An 18,813-nucleotide genomic window follows, 5' to 3' on the forward strand; every position below is an offset into this window, starting at 1 on the left:
CAGACTAACACGGCTGCTACTCTGAATCCTCTCATATTTTTTCAAGAGCTTTTCAGACTGTAGATATGATATATGTAATATTTCATTACTGACTTGAAAATCCCCTGTTTTTTCTCTTCATCATTTATTGTGAAATAAATAAACCATAGATTATAATGGCCCTTGGATTGGTTTTCTTGGACTGTGCTTCTTCTGATGTGATGATATTCTAGCCTGGATGTTCCTGTCATCCTCTACTTTGTTTTTTTTGTTCCTTTAAGGAATCGACTTTTGTAGTCTCAGAATTTTTTTTTGCTTGTTTTTTTTTTTTTTAGAGCCATTTGTGTAATGTGATCCTCTCTTCCTCTAGAGGGTGGGAGGCAGGAGTGGTGTAAAGGGTGGGCGCCTGACTGAAACCCTGCTCAGTTCTCAGCAAAGTGAGTGCTCTGGAGGCTGGAATGTAAAGTATGTTCTTTTTCTCAGCTTCCTGATCTTGCATGGAATGCAATTCTTGCAGACTGCAGTGTATCTGGAGAGCAAGAATCTTCATGCTTTTGCTGTTGGGGGTATGCTTTATCAACATGGAGTGAAGGGTTCTGCTGATTGCGACATCGTACATACATCGTACATATCTCTCATATTGTATGATGCACCATCTTTCAGGGGACAAAACTTAGTGTAGCCAGGATCTGATATTAGTCTGCAGAAAAGGACTGAGTTCTTTGCTCGGAGATCACTGACCTCTTTTGCATTTCTACTGTTGTTCTGTTCTGGTTTGACTGAGGAGCTTTATTGGTTTAAGTGGATGAGTTACTTGAAGAATGAGATTTTTAAATTCATCTCTTGGAAAATGGAGCATGTGTAGATTCAGTGTGCAAATCTGACAAAGAATTAATCTCTGGTGCTGATCCTACCCACTGGCTTCAGTGGGCCATACCGGAAAGAAAAAATCTGGTTTGTTAGAATTGTAACAGAATGGCAGATAATTTGTAAGAAGCAGCACTTGGGCAGGATTCTGTCTGTCCTGATTTAGCACTTCTGAGAACTAAGCAAAACTCCCAGAAGGAAGGTGACTCACTGAAATTTCAGTGCTTCTGTTCTCTCCAGTTGTCTTTCTGCACTCCCCTTCACAGTGGTATTTGGTGCTATGGCTGGCATGAGACTTCGGGGGCTGGCGTCCTCTAAGCTTTATCAACGCCGGCAGGATCGGCTGAGTGGCACAGGGTCACTGCTGAAAGACGAGACACGGGCAACAGCTGGGATACCTGGGTAGGTCTCTGAGACAAAGGGAATGGGATTGTTGGAATGTTTCTTAAGGCTCCATACATTTCTTTTGAAGCAGGCGGTGTCTGTCGACAGGCTCAGATTAGTGTATTTTTATTTCCGGATAGTTTATGAAGGAAAAGGTTTCCCTGGCACGGAGGCTTTCAGTTTGTAACAATAACAGGAAAGCAACAATGGCGAACCTTTCTCATTTGAAGCAACATACAGGGATCTTCAGACCCAACAATGCTTCTGGTCTTGCTAATAGTGAGGGTTTTAGGCACTGTGCTAGAACAAGGACCTAGTGTAAAATTTTCTAGTTGTTTTAAATGCTGAAAAGGTTTTAGCATTGTCTGATTTCAGGCACATTTCTCCACGTATATTGTTAAGAACAAGGCAGTTGATTTTACATATTGTAAATAACTTAGAAGTTTTCCAGCTTTCCTGGGTGAGCTCTTTGACTTCTGCTGAATCTAAGCTTTCATTCAAAGAGAGAGTTAATCTTCTAGGTTGCCTGTTTGTAAAGAAAACTGAAGAAGGGTAAACTAAGGCTCTGTGAAAAGAAAAGGAGGACTTGTGGCACTTTTAGAGACTAACAAATTTATTTGAGCATAAACTTTTGTGAGCTACAGCTCACTTCGTCGGATGCAAGGCTCTGTGGACTGTAGCCAGATGGCTCCAGTACTTGTGCTTCCACCCAGAGATTTCCTATTCTGCAGAGTAAAAACTGAGGACAGCTGTGTCAGTTTTCACAGATGTTAATGAGAACCCTGTGGTATTAGTCAAACTGACAAGAATTAGGTCAATTTTATTTTGGTTCCGCTTGGGAGAGCTCTGAGGAGCAGCAGAGGTGGACACAGGAGCTATTGGGTTGGGGAAGAGGGCAGTGGTATGCAAGAGAGAGAATGCTCTGCTTCAGCAGCCAGAGGTGGTTTGAGTCTTCAAATTTATCAGACACTTACTAAGTGGTGAAGAATAAAATGGAGCCGCAAGTAGAATCCAGTTACAGCACCCTGCTAGCAATATTAGTACCTTCTGTTTCCCAGTTGTTCGTTAGTGGCCTGGCTTCTCATCTTGGAAAGCTGGGTCCTTCATCTTGGTTTAGTCCCGCCCCCTTTTAGCCCTCTGGCTGTTAAGTATCTGGCAAATTTTTCAAGCTTTATATTCAAAGGGGTGGGGGTGAGTGAGTGTGTGTATCTGTGATTAGGATGTGGATGGGGTGAGTGTGCAAGTAAGATGGAGAGAGAGGCTGATAGGATAAGTTAGAAAAGAGAAGTAGAGTACTGAAAGAGAGAGATGGTGGGGGAACAATGTAGGAGATAGAGATTACAGTGTACAGAAAAGGAGAGGGGAAAGGATGTAAGGGGTTGGTTGGGAAGAAGGTGAAAAGGAAACAGACACTGAAACGATGCAGAAAAAATACGCCATGGTCTATGATAGAAAATAAAAGAGAATGTGAATTGAAGCCAGAAAGGGTAAGAAGATAGTCGTTTTGCTAATTAATATATTTTCATAATGTAACAAGTTACAGATAAATACAGTGTGCACAGTGTTATTCCTGTAAATTGCATGGGTTATGGCTAGAGTGGTTTAGATGAAGGCCTAGGTATTTTTCACTGTGGCTAGTAGGCTTGGTCTTTGAACAAGTAGGTGTGCAATAATACATTTTTCAAGCCCTGACTTTTATGGTTTAAAAAACCCCAAAACTTTAAAATAGTATCATTTTTACTCTATATCTTTCCCCATATTAATACAGCTTTCACAAGAGGCAAAAATTGTAACAAGTGTCAGCAGTACAAAGCTAATACAGATATAGGAGAACAATATAGATTTTATTCTTGTATGTCATTAAATCAAAATACAACTGACAATTTTGTTAAGAGGTTGGTATTTGGATATTGCTTATCTGCATGAGAACTTTCTCATTTGAAGTATTGCTGGGTTTTGTCGTCATTGTGCCTGTAAAATGTATATGTGAGGCCACTACTGGAGATAGCGAGATGGTTTGGGCTGCAGTACCATTGGCATGCTGATAACACCTAGACCCAGATGCTTTCGTCACTTGTCTTTCCCATTGTCTGTCAAGAATGGAGCTTGACTAAGGGCTTGTCTACACTTACCAAAGGATCAATGCTGTGGCAATCGATGCATTGGCGGTTGATTTAGCAGGTCTAGTGAAGACCCGCTAAATCGACCGCCAATCACTCTCCCGTCGACTCCTGTACTCCACCTGATCGAGAAGAGTAAGGGGAGTTGACGGGAGAGTGTCTCCTGTCGACATTGCGTAGTGTGGACCCCACAGTAAGTAGATCTAAGCGATGTCAATTTGAGTTATGCTATTCATGTAACTCAAATTGTGTAGCTTAGATCAACTTTTCCCTTTAGTGTAGATAAGGCCTAGGAGCTTGGTCTCTGAAGCTCCGTACAGACATAACTGCAATGATGTTGGTGGATAGGAAAAAACACCATACATGGCAAGTGTTGGGGCTGATATCTCATTAGGTTGAAGGGGGTGAAGTATGTTTACCATTTGTAAGTAAGGTTTATAATTGAGGAACTTTGATTTCATTGACTTGTTTTGGATGCCCAGATAGCAGCAGTGGCCAAGAGTGCTCCCTCCCTCAAAAGACTTTGTTTGACAATGAGATTGAGCCCCATATACTTTACAATGCAGAATTCACTATAAGTATCTATAATTTTGTCAATGCTAGACTAGATTACTGCAGTGCTTTCTGTATGTGATTATCCTTGTGCACTATTCTTCCTGAATAGTCTTCAATGTGAATGTTTGCTGACTGAGTGGTAGCTCACACAGGGGTCATATTATACCTATGACATATAGTCTGTACTAGTTTCCAGTTGCCTTCCAAGTGCAATTCACAATGCTGTTTTTGATCTCTAAAGCTATTTATGGTTTAGGACTTTACTTCCTCTTATCAGTGGGGTACTCAAGAGCAGTGGTTCTCAATCAGGGGTACACTGAGGTCTTCCAAGGAGTACATAAAATAATCTAGATATTTATCTAGTTTTACAGCAGGCTACATAAAAAGCACTAGCAAAGTCAGTACAAACTAAACTAAAATTTCATACAGTGGTTTGTTTATACTGCTCTATATACTATACACTGAAATGTAAATACAACATTTATACTCCAGTTCATTTATTTTATAATTATATGGTAAAAACAAGAAAGTAAGCAATCTTTCAGTACAAGTGTGCTGTGACAGTTTTGTATTTTTATATCTGATTTTGTAAGATAGTAGTTTTTAAGTTAGGTGAAACTTGGGGTATGGAAGACAAATCAGACTCCTGAAAGTGATACAGTAGTCTGGAAAGCTTGAGAACCACTGTTCTAGATTATAATTAAGGCTACATTTTAGTCACAAGTATTTTTAGTAAAAGTCATGGACAGGTCACGGGCAGTAAAGAAAAATTCACAGCCCGTGACCTGTCCATGACTTTTACTAGAGACTCGTAACTAAAACTTGGGGTGGGGGGGGCGTGGGTGCACTGGAGGGGCGGCCTGGGGGCACCACGGGTGCTGGGGGGGTGGCCTGGGGGCACCATTGGTGCTGGAGGGGGGTAGGTGCTGCTGGGCGTTTGGGGGAGGGTTGACGGGGCTGGCAGGCTCCCTACCCAGCTCCAAACAACATGTCCCTGCAGCTCCTAGGGGAGGGGTGGCCAGGAGTGCTCCACGCGCTGCTCCCACCACAAGTGCCGGCTCCGCAGAACTGCAGCCAATGGGAGCTGCGGGGGCGACGCCTGTGGGCACAGACAGCACGCTGAGCCCCCTGGCCCCTCTGCCTAGGAGCTGCAGGGACATGCCGGCCGCTTCTGGGGAGCCCCCCAAAGGTAAGTGCCGTCCCGCACCCCAACCCCTTGCCCCAGCCCTGAGCTCCCTCCCACACACCCAAACTGCTGCTGTGGCTACTGCAGAAGTCATGGAGGTCACAGAAAGTCACAGATTCCATGACAGACATGCAGCCTTAATTATAATCTGTGGGGGAAATTGCTTTCTGGGCTGTAAATGGCTTTGTTTTTAAGTCTACAGTTTGCTTGCTGAGAATTCTTTTTTGAAGGATACTTTGTGTGGTTTCCTTCCCCAAAATATAAAAAGCCCCAATATTTAGTGCTCCTTCAGGCAAATGATGACAATCCCAAGGCTGTGCTGATATCAGTTGATGGTGAATGACAGGCATATTTGGGCATGACTTTTTAAAATATATGTTATAGAATCTACTAAACTAACATAGCTATGGTCATTTTAGGTCCTTTCAAAAGATTTGAGTGGGGAGAGGGAATGTATGTGTGTTGGAGGAATTAGTATTTACCAAATGGAAACAGGAAAAACAAGAATTTTAAACATAAAGAGGGTATTTTAGTTATACCTTTGTGAAGATGAGAAATATAATCTGTTAAATTAAATTTATTTAAGAAGACTGAAAAGGCACTTCCTTGGTTTAAGGGGAATACTGTAAATTAAAGCCGTTTCAGAAAATTCACCAAGCATATTGCTGTGTTGAGAAAGGGGTGGAAGAGGAACACGGAGTACCTGCTATATGTGCCTAGGATACTCCTGTGTGAAATCCAAGACACATCCATAGCTGCAATGTGTCTTAAACAGCTGTGTGTGGTGGCAGTTCTCCTTTGGGATAACCATGCAGATAGTGTGTTCCCTGTAGCTTGCTGAAATGTGTAAAGGAGGAGTTGAACCTTTATTTTTGCTTTATTGAAGCTTTGGCCCCCTCACATAACTAATAACTGTAGCAGCCAGACAAAGGGATAACCAGAGACCCTGGACTCCCTTGTTAATTTGTCATGTTATGGCTGTGAACTGCACTGAACACCTTGCTTCATTTTTATCCATCTGAGTGTGGATGAGAGGTGATGGAGTGACAGACTGAACATGGATCACTGGTTAAGGGGAAGGAATAAGAATATGTGTGCAGTTCCATTTGGGTGTTAGGCCAGAAGGGAGGGGAGAGAGCCAGGTATGCTAAAAGAAGCACAGTCAACTTGAAACCTAGTAGTGTTTTAAAAATACAAAACAAGAGAGTTTAAATTTGTTTGTTCTCTCCAGTTGCTGTGTGAAACTCCTGCTCAAGCAAAAGAGGAAACTAACTATGCTGGGGGAAAATAAAACTACACATACAGGGCTGTCAAATGTGTGTCTAGTATACATGTTGAACAAAGAAATATTTTTCTCTACTCTCAATTCCAGTAATCTTAAATGTTACTGTGTTGTTATAGATCATTTTTGCAACCAGGGTCCTATGGTTGCACCAGATCTTGTACAGAGGAGGTCAAGTGGGGTTTCTATGGAAAGGTTGTAGTTTGCTGGTTATGATTATGCAGTCTGTATGTGTTTATCAGTTTTCTATTTGAAGTTATGAATATTGGCTATGTAGTTGTATCTCAATGTGTTTGATTCTATGTAGCCTCAATGAAGCATTTGGTCAGCTTCTTGAGAAAGGACTATTTTCAGTAAGTGCCCAATCAAGAAAAACTTAACTGACAATGGACTTTGGGAGATGCCAATCCACATCTGAGCTTTCCTGGGAACGTTCAAACTAACATGTAAACAGTGGCATGGGCCTGCAAAAAGCTGAATCATTCATGAACATGTGACTTGCCCAGGTGGCTACAAACTCCATCTTATTGCTGTGATTTTGCACAGAAGAACAAAGGGATTGCTGCTAACAAGAGAGAGAATATAAAAGGCCCTGGAAGCTAGTCCATTTTGTCTTCAGCTGGCTCAAGAGATGGCCTTTTCATCCCCAAGAGATGCCTGAAAAAAACTGGAACAAAGGACAGTAACTACAGGGATGTGAGTGATTGCTGGACCCAGACTAGGAAGGAGTCCAGGCTGTGAAAGAAGCTTACTGGAACATCTCTGGGGGTGAGATTTCCTCTGTAATCAGTTTCTTACTGTATTAGGCTTAGACTTGCGTGTTTTGTTTTATTTTGCTTGGTAACTTACTTTGTTCTGTCTGTTATTTCTTGGAACCACTTAAATCCTACTTTTTATATTTAATGAAATCACTTTTGCTTATTAATTAACCCAGAGTAAGTAAGTAATACCTGGGGGAGCAAACAGCTGTGCATAACTCTCTATCAGTGTTATAAAGGGTGGATAGTTTGAGTTTACCCTGTATAAGCTTTATACAGAGTAAAATGGATTCATTTGGGGTTTGGATCCCATTGGTAGCTGGGGGTCTGGGTGCTGGAGACAGGAGCACTTCTTAAGCTGTTTTCAGTTAAGTCTGCAGCTTTGGGGCGCATGGTTCAGACCCTGGGTCTGTGTTGCAGCAGACTGGCATGTCTGGCTCAACAAGGCAGGGTTCTGGAGGCCCAAACTGGCAGAGAAAACGGGCTCCAAGGTAGGCTCAGCACATCAGGTGACAGTCCCAAGAGGGTCTCTGTGATTGAACCTGTCACAGTTACTTGTTACAAAAATTGCACAAGCTGGTAGTGTACCTTTCAAAGAAAGAGTACCTTTTGTTGGTTACCACGTTGGCTTCATTTCAGATAAAAATCACTTTGGACAATAAGGATTTGGGGAAAAATGTTAAGGGGAGTTGGGAGATTTTTAGTAGTGAGATATTTCCTCTTATTTTCTTTGTGTTGTTCTGTTAATGTGAGTCATAGTCTAGGAGTATCCCAGTACAAATTTCTGTGTCCTTGTCTACACTAAGGAATTCCATAAAAAAATCTTCCCTATCAGTTCTACCACTGATTCAGATGAGCCAGTGGGAATTTTAGTGAAGAAAAGATGGCTTCCTATTTTTCTGCCTTTTTATTGCCTTACAACTTTAACTGACATGGTGGTGTAACTATGGAACCTTCCAGAGCCTTGTCTACCCAACGGCTCCCACTGGTGGAGCAGAACCTATGGGGAATTTTTTTTGTAAAATTCTGTAATGTATGGGTGGTGCCTCTCTCTCCAGATTCTTGTAGCATCCATCACTCTGGTATCTTAGCATCTCTTTCTCACACTCTTTTTTCAACACTTGTTGAATATTCAGCCCATCAGCAAGTTAAAACTCTTCAGACAAGTGCAGAGAGGGTGAAGATTAACCTTCTTTACCACTGAAGCAAATGCCTCCACCTAGTGGTGGGAAATGACTGATGTGAAGCAAAATGTTTTGGCCCATGACAATACATCAGGACTCTTGTTGCCCCCCCCCAAACCTCTAGTCATTATTTCAAAACTCAGTTTCTGCCATGTGCTGTTTTGTGACAGAAATCCCTCTTGGATTTGCAGCTGAGCCATGTCTCTTATGTACCCTAGTACCATGAGAGTGATGCTATAATAACAAAAAGAAAAGGAGTACTTGTGGCACCTTAGAGACTAACCAATTTATTTGAGCATGAGCTTTCGTGAGCTACAGCTCACTTCATCGGAGCTCACGAAAGCTCATGCTCAAATAAATTGGTTAGTCTCTAAGGTGCCACAAGTACTCCTTTTCTTTTTGCGAATACAGACTAACACGGCTGTTACTCTGAAAGCTATAATAACACTCATTCCATTGCAGGAGTTTTCAAAAGTAGGGGAATAAAACTGGTAGTCTTATCAGAAATGTTGCAACTGATCTTTCACTAGCCTTATCCTCCTTGTTTTTGCATCCATATTCTGCATACTGTCTCCCACTAATCCATTCATTTGAGGTTGTCCTTTGTACTTTCTTTGCAGTGCCAGCTATTTACCTTGCTCCCTTTCTCGATTCAGGGTCACCAACTCTGCATCATTGCTGAGGTTTTTGGTGGAGATGTTTGAAAAGAGGAAGGAGCAGCAGAAAAGTCTCGCAACTGTTGGGGTTTTTTTTTAACCGTCTTCTCATAGTGTGAAGTCCCAGACACGTCTTCTGGAGGGAGAGAAGCCCAATTTGCTGACTCTCTAAAATATTGCTAAATCTGATAGTGATTTAGCTTGTATGTCACCTGGAGCTCCTGCCTGTAATTTTCACTTCACATAAAATATGTTCAGAAGGTTTTACTAGAGTTTAGAGCAGTGCTAGTGTCCAGTAGGACATGCTTCTAGAAAGTTTGAGTATTAGTGTATTTATCTGAGAAAACTACGCAAACTGGTGAAAGACTGGATAATTCACTGCTGAGGTGCTGCTCTGCTCTCTCATTGTCGTGCCACGTTCGGTCATGGTGCTGGAAGTTCAGGATGTTTTGCCATTTATTTTGTTTTAATAGTCTTTCCTGTCTTTGTGTTACAAGCTTATTATTTAAACAGTGGGGACATCTGTGTTTGATATCTGAGTACAACAGAGTAAATTACTGAATTGCTTGGAATAATTGTAGCTTTTCTTATTTGAGGGTATACTCAGTGAAAAAGAGTTGTACTTTAGCATCTTGTGGCTGTTATGAGATTGCTTTAAAGTTAAAAGTGAGACTAAATCCTTTTTTTTTCTTTTTCTTTTGAGATCAAAGGAATAAATATGTTAAGTAAAACTGAAAGAAGTGTCAGGAGTGAAGAACTAAAGAGAGTATAGAACTCAACCCATGGTTATGCAAGATCCATTGTTATTAAGCCCTCTCTATCTTACAGATACAAATCAGGGAACCCATTTATGATACAATTGTCCTCTGACCTGGTTGCAGCACAGCTGTAATGTATAATGTACACAGGAGCCTGTGTTCCCTACAGATTTCAGCTGTGTTGTAACTGAGGCAAGGAACAATCATGTTATCCATAGGCACCCCTCATTGTAAATGTAGTGTAGGTGGGGCCTCAATGGCTAAGAAAGTTCACCAAGCATCTGCAAATTCATTGTCTCCCAGAGGGGTGGAGTGGGGCAGGGAAGAGAAGAGGAGTAGGCTTTAGACTGTATGTGCTTGACCAGCTGAGCTCTTCTCTGTATTAGGAAAATTATTCTTGGACTGCAGGATGGCTCTAGGAACTGATCTCTGGATTTCCATCTGCCATGTTACTCATTCATTTATTCCCTGGCATGACTGCCCAAAATGGAACAGAGGTCCGTAATATGTGGAATCGGCTGAAAGTTTTTCTGTAACATGTGGAACTTAAACATAGTTTAGCATTCTTTAAAACCGATAAATTTTCAGATGATCTCTGTAGGGAATAAGAAAAGGAGTACTTGTGGCACCTTAGAGACTAACAAATTTATTTGAGCATAAGCTTTCGTGAGCTATAGCTCACTTCATCGGATGCATTCAGTGGAAAATACAGATACATCCTGTTCTCTGTGTATATAAATCTCCCCACTGTATTTTCCACTGAATGCATCCGATGAAGTGAGCTGTAGCTCACGAAAGCTCATGCTCAAATAAATTGGTTAGTCTCTAAGGTGCCACAAGTACTCCTTTTCTTTTTGCGGATACAGACTAACACGGCTGCTACTCTGAAATCTGTAGGGAATATTTGTTTGACCTTATGTAAAACTATGTATAGTTCTTTGTACTTTTTGTAGTAGTTTTATTTTCCTGGTTACATACTTTTGTTTTTGTTTTTGCCTCTCATTGGCACAGGGATTGTCCTTTTTCTCTCTCTCTGCAGGGATTATAAGGATTTTTACATCTTCACCCCTTACATTTTCTCTGCTTTGTCTCCCTCCCAGTTCTGAGACCTGTATCATATCTAGGCTTGGAAGGATTTGATTTTTATTGGTAAATATCAGTAAATGTAAATTTCACTGTACACACAAATGGACAAAAAAGTCCATCAATAATAATAGAAATTTATCAATAGATAAAGTAAAAATGCTACATGAGAATTTAGTAGAATTTGATTCAAGGATATTTACTGTGTATAGTTTTCCATGTGATGTTAATAATTTGTGTTTTAATAGTTACAAAGCTTTAACTTTTTGAATCTGAGCATCTACTGTAATTTAAATAACTATTGACCCCTCCCTACAATTTCCCATAACTGTGAAAATTTAAATTGATAAAAATTGAAAAAAGGACTTAAACCCCGTAATTTTGCACAGTGGTGAACATTTAAATCAATAAAAATATTTAAAAATAAACATTGACATTATCTTTTGAAATTATAATATCAAACTCTGTCAAACCTAATCATAGCCAATGTCCTAGCCAGCTAGGACTGGAAGAGAGACTTCCATTAGTATTGGTTCTAGATGGCTGGAGGAGTTGCATTGGAAAGACTGCAAGATATTTCTTCTCTTTTCTTCCCTCTGGGGTGTGTGCGTGTGCGTAGAATACACTGGCTTTATGGTACTCCCACCCGATGAGTAAGAGTTTGGGACTAACAACTAAGCATAGACTCCCTGCATGGGAGCACTACCAATAGGCCACTGGGCTGGACATACGGTATATTTGTGTGGTATATATTTTGGTGTGTATGTAGTATGTAATTTTGTATACAGACATTTACTTACTTTTTCCCCCCTAGATTACTAGGTCCTATTATGTTTAATCTTTAAGGAACAGATCAATTGTATATTTGCACCTCTTGGGCCAGTATGATGACATCTGCACAGTCCTCGGGCTTATAATTTTCAAGGAAATCTTGTTTGCAGTTGCCAGTTTCTTTAAACTTAAGTACTTTTATCAGTTAACATTTTTTTCTCTTCCAAATCCCAGAAGTGTTTAACAGCTAAACTAGGTAATATAGTCTAATCACCCTCTTTGCTGCTCCTCACAATCTAATGCAATAACAGAGATGTTGGGACATTGGAATGGTCTTATAGGGTTCGGGGTTTGATGGTATCTACAGTTGCTCTTTTGCAGTAAGCGTCATGGGTGTTGTGTGTATAAAAATAAATCCCATAACTTGTGACATTTTCTCATTTTTGTGAGTGGGTGAGCTGAATGAATTTCTTTGACAGCTGTAAGTTAAATCCTGAGCTGCATTTCAAGCTTGCATTTCAGGCTGTATAAAGAGGTTGGGGACAATAATGTGGCCACACAAAAGAACAGATCATTTGACTCTCAGTGAGAGCTCTAATTTCCTACAGCAGTGTTTCCCAAACTTGGGACGCTGCTTGTTCAGGGAAAGCCCCTGGCGCGCCGGGCTGGTTTGTTTATCTGCTGCGTCTGCAGGTTCAGCTGATTGCGGCTCCCACTGGCCGCGGTTCGCCGCTCCAGGCCAATGGGAGCTGCGGGAAGCCGCAGCCGGTAAGTCCCTTGGCCCGCACCACTTCCCGCAGCCCCCATGGGCCGGGCACAGATAACTGTGGCCAGTGGGAGCCACAGTCGGCCGAACCTACGGACACGGCAGGTAAACAAACCGGCCCGGCCCGCCATGGGCTTTTCCTGAACAAGCAACGTCCCAAGTTTGGGAAACACTGTCCTACAGGGTTATAAGGCTTTTTTACTGAAGGCAGTTCGTAATTCTACAGTCCTCAAACCTACTTGCCTGAATAAGGGCCTTTACAGTCCTGCTTTCATGAATGACTGGGTTCAAAGATTAAACCCTAAATTTCCATGATCTTTTTTTTTTTTTTTTTTTGCTGACACTCCCATGTGACTTTTTTTTCCTAAAACCTCTCGTGATAAATAGTTCTGAGTAGGAATTATCCCTCTAGACCTGACCAAATCATCTGCATTTTACTCATCGCAGGAATACAACTGTGCATATTGCAAGCTGAGGGCTCAGAACACAGTTGTCTAATGCCAGCCAGTTCCATACTTGCAGTATTGGGGCAATAGGACCCAGTATAATGTCAGTGGAAGGTGGTGGGGAGCCATGCTCTTTCTGAGAGAGCAACTAGAATACATTTAAAACGGAAATGTAAGTAGCAGATTTTTTTAATAACTTAAAGTTAGTAACCAAGAAAAACCAGAAACATGCTTCGTTGTGCTTAGTGTTGGGCACATAGGGAGTATCATATCATACGTGGATCTCTGACAGTCATAAATAGGGTGACCAGTTGTTCCAATTTTATAGGAATAGTCCCGATATTTGGAGCTTTGTCTTATATAGCCACCTATTACTCCCCACACTCTGTCCTGATTTTTCATACTTGCTATCTGGTCACCGGAGTCATAAAGCTTAGAGTGTTAGCCGTGTTGGTCCCAGGATATTAGAGACAAGGTGGGTGAGGTAAAGTAATATCTTTTATTGGGCCAACTTCTGTTGGTAAAAGAGAGAACTTTTGAGCTACACAGACCTCTTCTTGAGATTTGATATTATCTCACCCACCTTATCTCTCTAGTCATAGAAGCTGTCATTTCCCCCAACCCCTCTAGTCTCTTTCCATAATACAGAAGATGAATGAGAGGAGCGGTAATTACAGCTTCACACTTAGAATACTCTCTGCCTTTTTTATTGTTTATCTTCCTCCTTGCTGTTCCCTCCCACCCCTCCTCTCCATGTAGTCTAGAAAGATTAAGCCTTTGAACCCAGGGACCAAGTGGTTTTTTTTATTTTTTCCAGGTTGATTTGAGTGTTCGATGGTGGAATTATTGTATAAAATCCTGCCATTATGAACCTTCCTGGCCTGTGATTTAGCTGAAGCAAAGCTGTGATTGGAAACAGAATTGATCAAATCCCAAGGATGGCCTCTGGGTTTTGCTACAAACACTGACATTGACTGTTCCTGTGCTGCTCCAGCAGAGCTCAGGCAAATGTCTGGCGTTTCTGTAAACCATGAGTTGTGGGCCACAAGGTTACAGGATTTCCTGTCTATTCATAATTTTGGTGAGATTCTAAGTGTAAAGGCCAATTTGTACTGCAGGGAGGAAAGAAAATCCATTTTAATGTCTGTAAATTAGTACTATTGATTCTAATCTAATCATTGGGCCTGGTTCTCCTTTGGCTTATACCTGTGCAAAATGGATGTAAAGTGTTTCCACCAATGAGAGTGGGGAATTCTAGTTTGATACATTTTACAACCATTTTATATTCACTTTGCAGGACTGTAAATGACTATACAAGACGCAAGGCATTGGAGAATCAGGCTTCTGTCTTCCATGTCTGGTTTTTCTGCTGGCACCTCTGACTGGTCAGAGGAAAGAGAAGCTGCCACTACTAGAGTACATGTATTGATTTCTTGTTTTCAATAAATATTTGCAGAAAACAAGATGACCCAGAATAATGTTAACAAAAGAAATCTAGCTGTCTACTGCAGCACAGAGATTGACCCCTTGCTTTAGGGAAAGATAGAACAGCCACCACTGTGGTCTTTACTTCATGCTATGCATAAAATAAAAGATGAACTAGCATTACAAACAAAGTGAAAGAAAAGGAAGAAGAAATGTATGCAGGCCATATGCAAGTGTTGATTAAACCTTTTATACCACCCCCTCAAGTATTCTGTATATACAACATATGCTACAGGAAGGCTATTTTATAAATATTTGAGTGTCTTAAAAATATTAATTGGGTTTGGTTTTCATATGCATCAACCTGTAATGCTACCATCACTCCAATCATGCAGAGCTCAGAGGGAACAACAAAAACATCTACAAAAATATAAAATAGCTTTACTATACCTAAAAATGTTACCATTCTAAATTCAGATACTCTGTGGATACTTGAGATTTTAAAAGAAAACTGATCCCATTTGGAAACTGGGAATCTTCCCCATTTTTTGAAGTTGCCATTTCTAACCCTGCAGGGACATGAGAGATAGGACTTTAAAGCTATGACATTTTAATACATAGAACACCTGGCCTCATGCTTTCCCATCCTAGGCCTCAGGCAAGTGTGATGTTTGTTGAAAGGGGGTGGGGCAGTTATGCATAGGAGGAGAAAAGGAGAAAACATTTCTCTGCAGGGGTTTTAATTTATTTTGTGTTTTAATGGAGGATGTCTGGAATAAGTAAGTAAGAGGGGGATTTGTGAACAAAGGGCAGGCAAGGTGGTCAAAAGTGTAAGATAAATGAATCCATCATATAGTTCTGCAAATTACTATGTGGCTGTCACCTCTGCCTGTGTCGGATGTAAACAAATATCGGATGTTGATTCTGAATAACTTGTTGATTCCATTCCCCTGCATGCTGCACTATTTTCATCGTACTTATTCGTGCAAAAAGGGATGAAAAACAAGAAGAAACTCCCTGATGGTGACACTAATGTTACTTGTGTGATTTATGCATATTCATTTGATAGCTGTGACATTGCCCATGTTTTGACACTGACCTTTATTTCCTTCTCAGTAATATGTCTGATGCCCTCGCAAATGCAGTGTGTGAGCGCTGCCAGGCTCGCTTTGATCCATCGGAGAGGATCGTGAATAGCAATGGGGAGCTCTATCATGAGAACTGCTTTGTCTGTGCTCAGTGTTTCAGACAGTTCCCAGATGGACTCTTCTATGAGGTGAGATTACTGCCTATGTGAAGCTATAGAAAGTTTCTTGACTTCCCCTTTTAAAAACCTGATCCTGGGAGATGCTGAGTATCTGTAGCTCTCACTGAACTCTTTGAAAACTGAGAGCACTCAACATCTGACAGGATAAAGCTTCAAGTGTCATTCTTTGCCTGCTATCAGTGTTTCTGTCTGCCTTTTCCTTCCCAGTGTAACTAGCCCTCTCAGAGGGCTGAGTCAGACATTACTGCTAAATCTGAAGCAGCAGGGGCCTCTGTCACCGGAGTGAGGGGACTGAGGGGCTACCTTGTCAGGTCAAGGTGAAATGCTCATGGTCCAGTGCCACATGACATGAGAGTGTGAGATGCTGTGTGCTGACTGGGAGATCAGTGGAGATAACTGTAATTCCCTGCAGATATGAGATCATAGAACTGGAAGGGACCTCGAGAGGTCATCTAGTCTAGTCCAGTCCCCTGCACTCAAGGCAGGACTAAGTATTATCTAGACCATCCCTGACAGGTGTTTGTCCAACCAGCTCTTAAAAATCCCCAATGATGGAGATTCCACAACCTCCCTAGGCAATTTATTCCAGTGCTTAACCACTCTGACAGGAAGATTTTCCTAATGTCCAACCTAAACCGCCCTTGCTGCAATTGAAGCCCATTGCTTCTTGTCCTATCCTCAGAGGTTAAGAAGAACAGTTTTTCTCCCTCCTCCTCGCAACAAACTTTTATGTACTTGAAAACTGTTATGTCTCCCCTGAGTCTTCTCTTCTCCAGACTAAACAAACCCAATTTGTTCAATCTTCTCTTTTTCAACGTTCCCCTTCAATCTTCTTCTATTTCGTGACCTTGGCTGATCTGAGCATACAGGAACTTTTTCTTTAAAACTATAGCAGGAAGCCAGGCAGGAGGGTCTGGGATAGGAAGAAGCATTGTAGCTGTAGGATATTACCATTTTCCTTATTTTAATATAGCTGCTTGTTCAGGTTGAGAGAAAAGTGACGCTGTGATCTTTACCATTGCCATGTGACGGCTAAGATACATTTCAGGTTCCCACATCCTCATGTTGTCAGGAAATCACTGTCAATTATTCCTTCAGTTCTGCACAAACACTTGTTACTCATTCCTCTTCCACCTTCTTCCCCTGGCTCTTTCCTCCAAGTTGGTGGGGCAGATGATGCGGGAGATTGTCCGCAGAATCTTATCTTTCCAGTGAGGGGCTCAGTCAGATTGCTTCACGGTCTCCATATTAGCTCAGATGGGCCCTGTGCTGTCAGCAGTCCCCTCAGCCTTTTCCCTCCCCGTAGGCTTCTGTGTCTCTTAACCTTGAAATGATCATACTCTAAACTAGCCTTAAATTTAAATGTACTGCTGTCTTCCTCCTTGGGATATCTGTCTGGCCAGTTGACCAGTAATGGGGAGACTTTGTGGGGATGCGAATTTCAGTTCTCTAATCTTGTTGTTTTTCATTTCTTTTGATCCTAAGCTTTATCATCGACTTGACTGACAAATCCAGAGTTGTGTTAGAAAGTCATTTTCCCCTCATCCCGGTTAAACATAAATTAAGCAAAATTAGGATGCAGTGGAACAGAAAAATACATATTTCGAAAATAAAACTAAATTAAAAACCATACATGCAGAAGTTGGGAAATTCATAACACAAGATTCCTATATCCATGTTAACTTGACCACATTGCATGCACATCCTGTTTATTTAAAAAGCACGTTTTTTAAAGTCTAAATTTTTGGCCACATTTGACTGAAAGCATCCTTTTAGGGCCCAGTTTTCAGATGGATCTCAGTTTCACACATATTAAAATTGTCCCTGTGTTTTGTTCATATAAAGTTGTAAGCATAACTACTAGCATAGAGCTGGATAAGTACCTAACTTGCAAGCACAAATTAGGACAGGTACTTAAATACCTAAATGGTAGAATAAAAGCTGGGGCTTAATGTTTCTGTCAGAATCTTCACTTCTGAATTCCTGATTTTTGTGTGTTCAGTTTCTCACCCCTAATACTGCACTAACTTAATTTTCTGTATTTAATTTCACGGTTTTTCTTTCTTTCTTTAAAGAAAAGTGGGGGGTGGGAGAAGGGGAGAAAAGAAAAAAAAAGTGCTCAGCATTGCATATGGGAAAAGGGCATGAGTGGGTTCTTGGGTCTTCGGAAAATTTGGCACAAAGCTTCTCAAGTTGGATAACCAAAATTAGTGAACTTGTCTGTAAAATTTTATACAGCACATGTACAAATGTAATTTGAAAACTATCTAATTTTTAAAATGCTAAGCTCTTTTTCATTTTCTGTGTGGAAAACAATCATGTAAAATTTGAGCTCTTTTGAGGTATGAAAACCCAGAAGAAAATGACAAGAAAAGCTAATTACAGGAACAGTGGAGTTTTGTGTGGGTTTTGGTTTTCCCCTGCATCTTTGCCCACATTAATTTGGCTACATTGTCCAAGAAAATTCTCCATAGGGTTGAGAAAAAGTATGGAAAGTGAAAGATTTTTTTTCAAGGCAATGACAAGCAACTGAAGAATGGGTTGGAAATGGAAACACTTGCTCAACCTTTACAAGTTTGCCACTGCAAACTCTAATAATAGAGTCTGAATTTTTACAGTGAACAGTTTGTGATTCACTAAGGATTTTCTCTCCTTTGTTTCGTTAACAGTTTGAGGGTCGAAAGTATTGTGAGCATGATTTCCAGATGCTGTTTGCACCCTGCTGTGGGCAATGCGGTAAGATCTCCATGTGCAAAACTATTTAGTCTCTTCTCTTCCCTGAGTAGAAGTCATGGGGCAAAGGATCACTGGGGATGAAAATTTTAACCCTGGGGTCATCCTAAGCATCAGGCTCTCTGGACAGGAATAGAGAATTACTCTGGCAGTGGTTAGGAATGAAGGTGTGCTTCTGGTACTCTTCTGGGAGGAAGTGGTATTTTCAGCAAGTCAGAATATACTGAGCCTTGTGGCATTGAAAAGGAATGGTGGTGGATGTGCGGGAGAGATTTTTGCTGAAATTTGGTTCTGTTTGCATCTAAGAGTTGTGTTTTTCTTTCCAAGGTGAGTTCATTATTGGACGTGTGATCAAGGCAATGAATAATAATTGGCACCCAGAATGCTTCCGTTGTGAGCTCTGTGATGTGGCACTTGCCGACCTAGGCTTCGTAAAAAATGCTGGCAGGTAAGAGAGAGCAGAGCCACAGGGGCTTTGCCCGGTATATTGTGGATGTGGGAGCAGGAGGTTTAGCACAGTAAAACAAAACAAAGTGGCTGGAGTAGGATTGAGTGGTTGGAAAGTGAGAGATGAGTAGAGAAAGGGCAATAGA

The 18,813-nt window shown here is 41.1% G+C and overlaps 1 protein-coding gene across 4 annotated transcripts in view; it reads left to right on the forward strand.

Annotated features, from left to right (window-relative positions):
* LIMS2 (LIM zinc finger domain containing 2) overlaps positions 1-18,813 on the forward strand; it is a 56,608-nt gene that overhangs the window by 10,201 nt on the left and 27,594 nt on the right. Inside the window, exons 2-5 of one of the 4 annotated variants that reach the window (XM_048863534.2) lie at positions 6,920-7,141; positions 15,337-15,496; positions 18,157-18,223; positions 18,548-18,668. The exons of 1 other annotated variant lie outside the window; for it this stretch is intronic. In XM_048863534.2, coding sequence (XP_048719491.1) covers positions 15,341-15,496; positions 18,157-18,223; positions 18,548-18,668 — 344 coding nt within the window. In that variant the 5' untranslated portion in view covers positions 6,920-7,141; positions 15,337-15,340. Of the gene's footprint in view, positions 1-454; positions 1,249-6,919; positions 7,142-15,336; positions 15,497-18,156; positions 18,224-18,547; positions 18,669-18,813 lie in introns of those variants that run through there. 2 more of the 4 variants (XM_048863532.2, XM_048863533.2) reach the window with 2 other exon arrangements.

The sequence above is a fragment of the Caretta caretta genome, chromosome 9 (genome assembly GCF_965140235.1).
Source record: "Caretta caretta isolate rCarCar2 chromosome 9, rCarCar1.hap1, whole genome shotgun sequence".
Classification (NCBI taxonomy): domain Eukaryota; kingdom Metazoa; phylum Chordata; order Testudines; family Cheloniidae; genus Caretta; species Caretta caretta.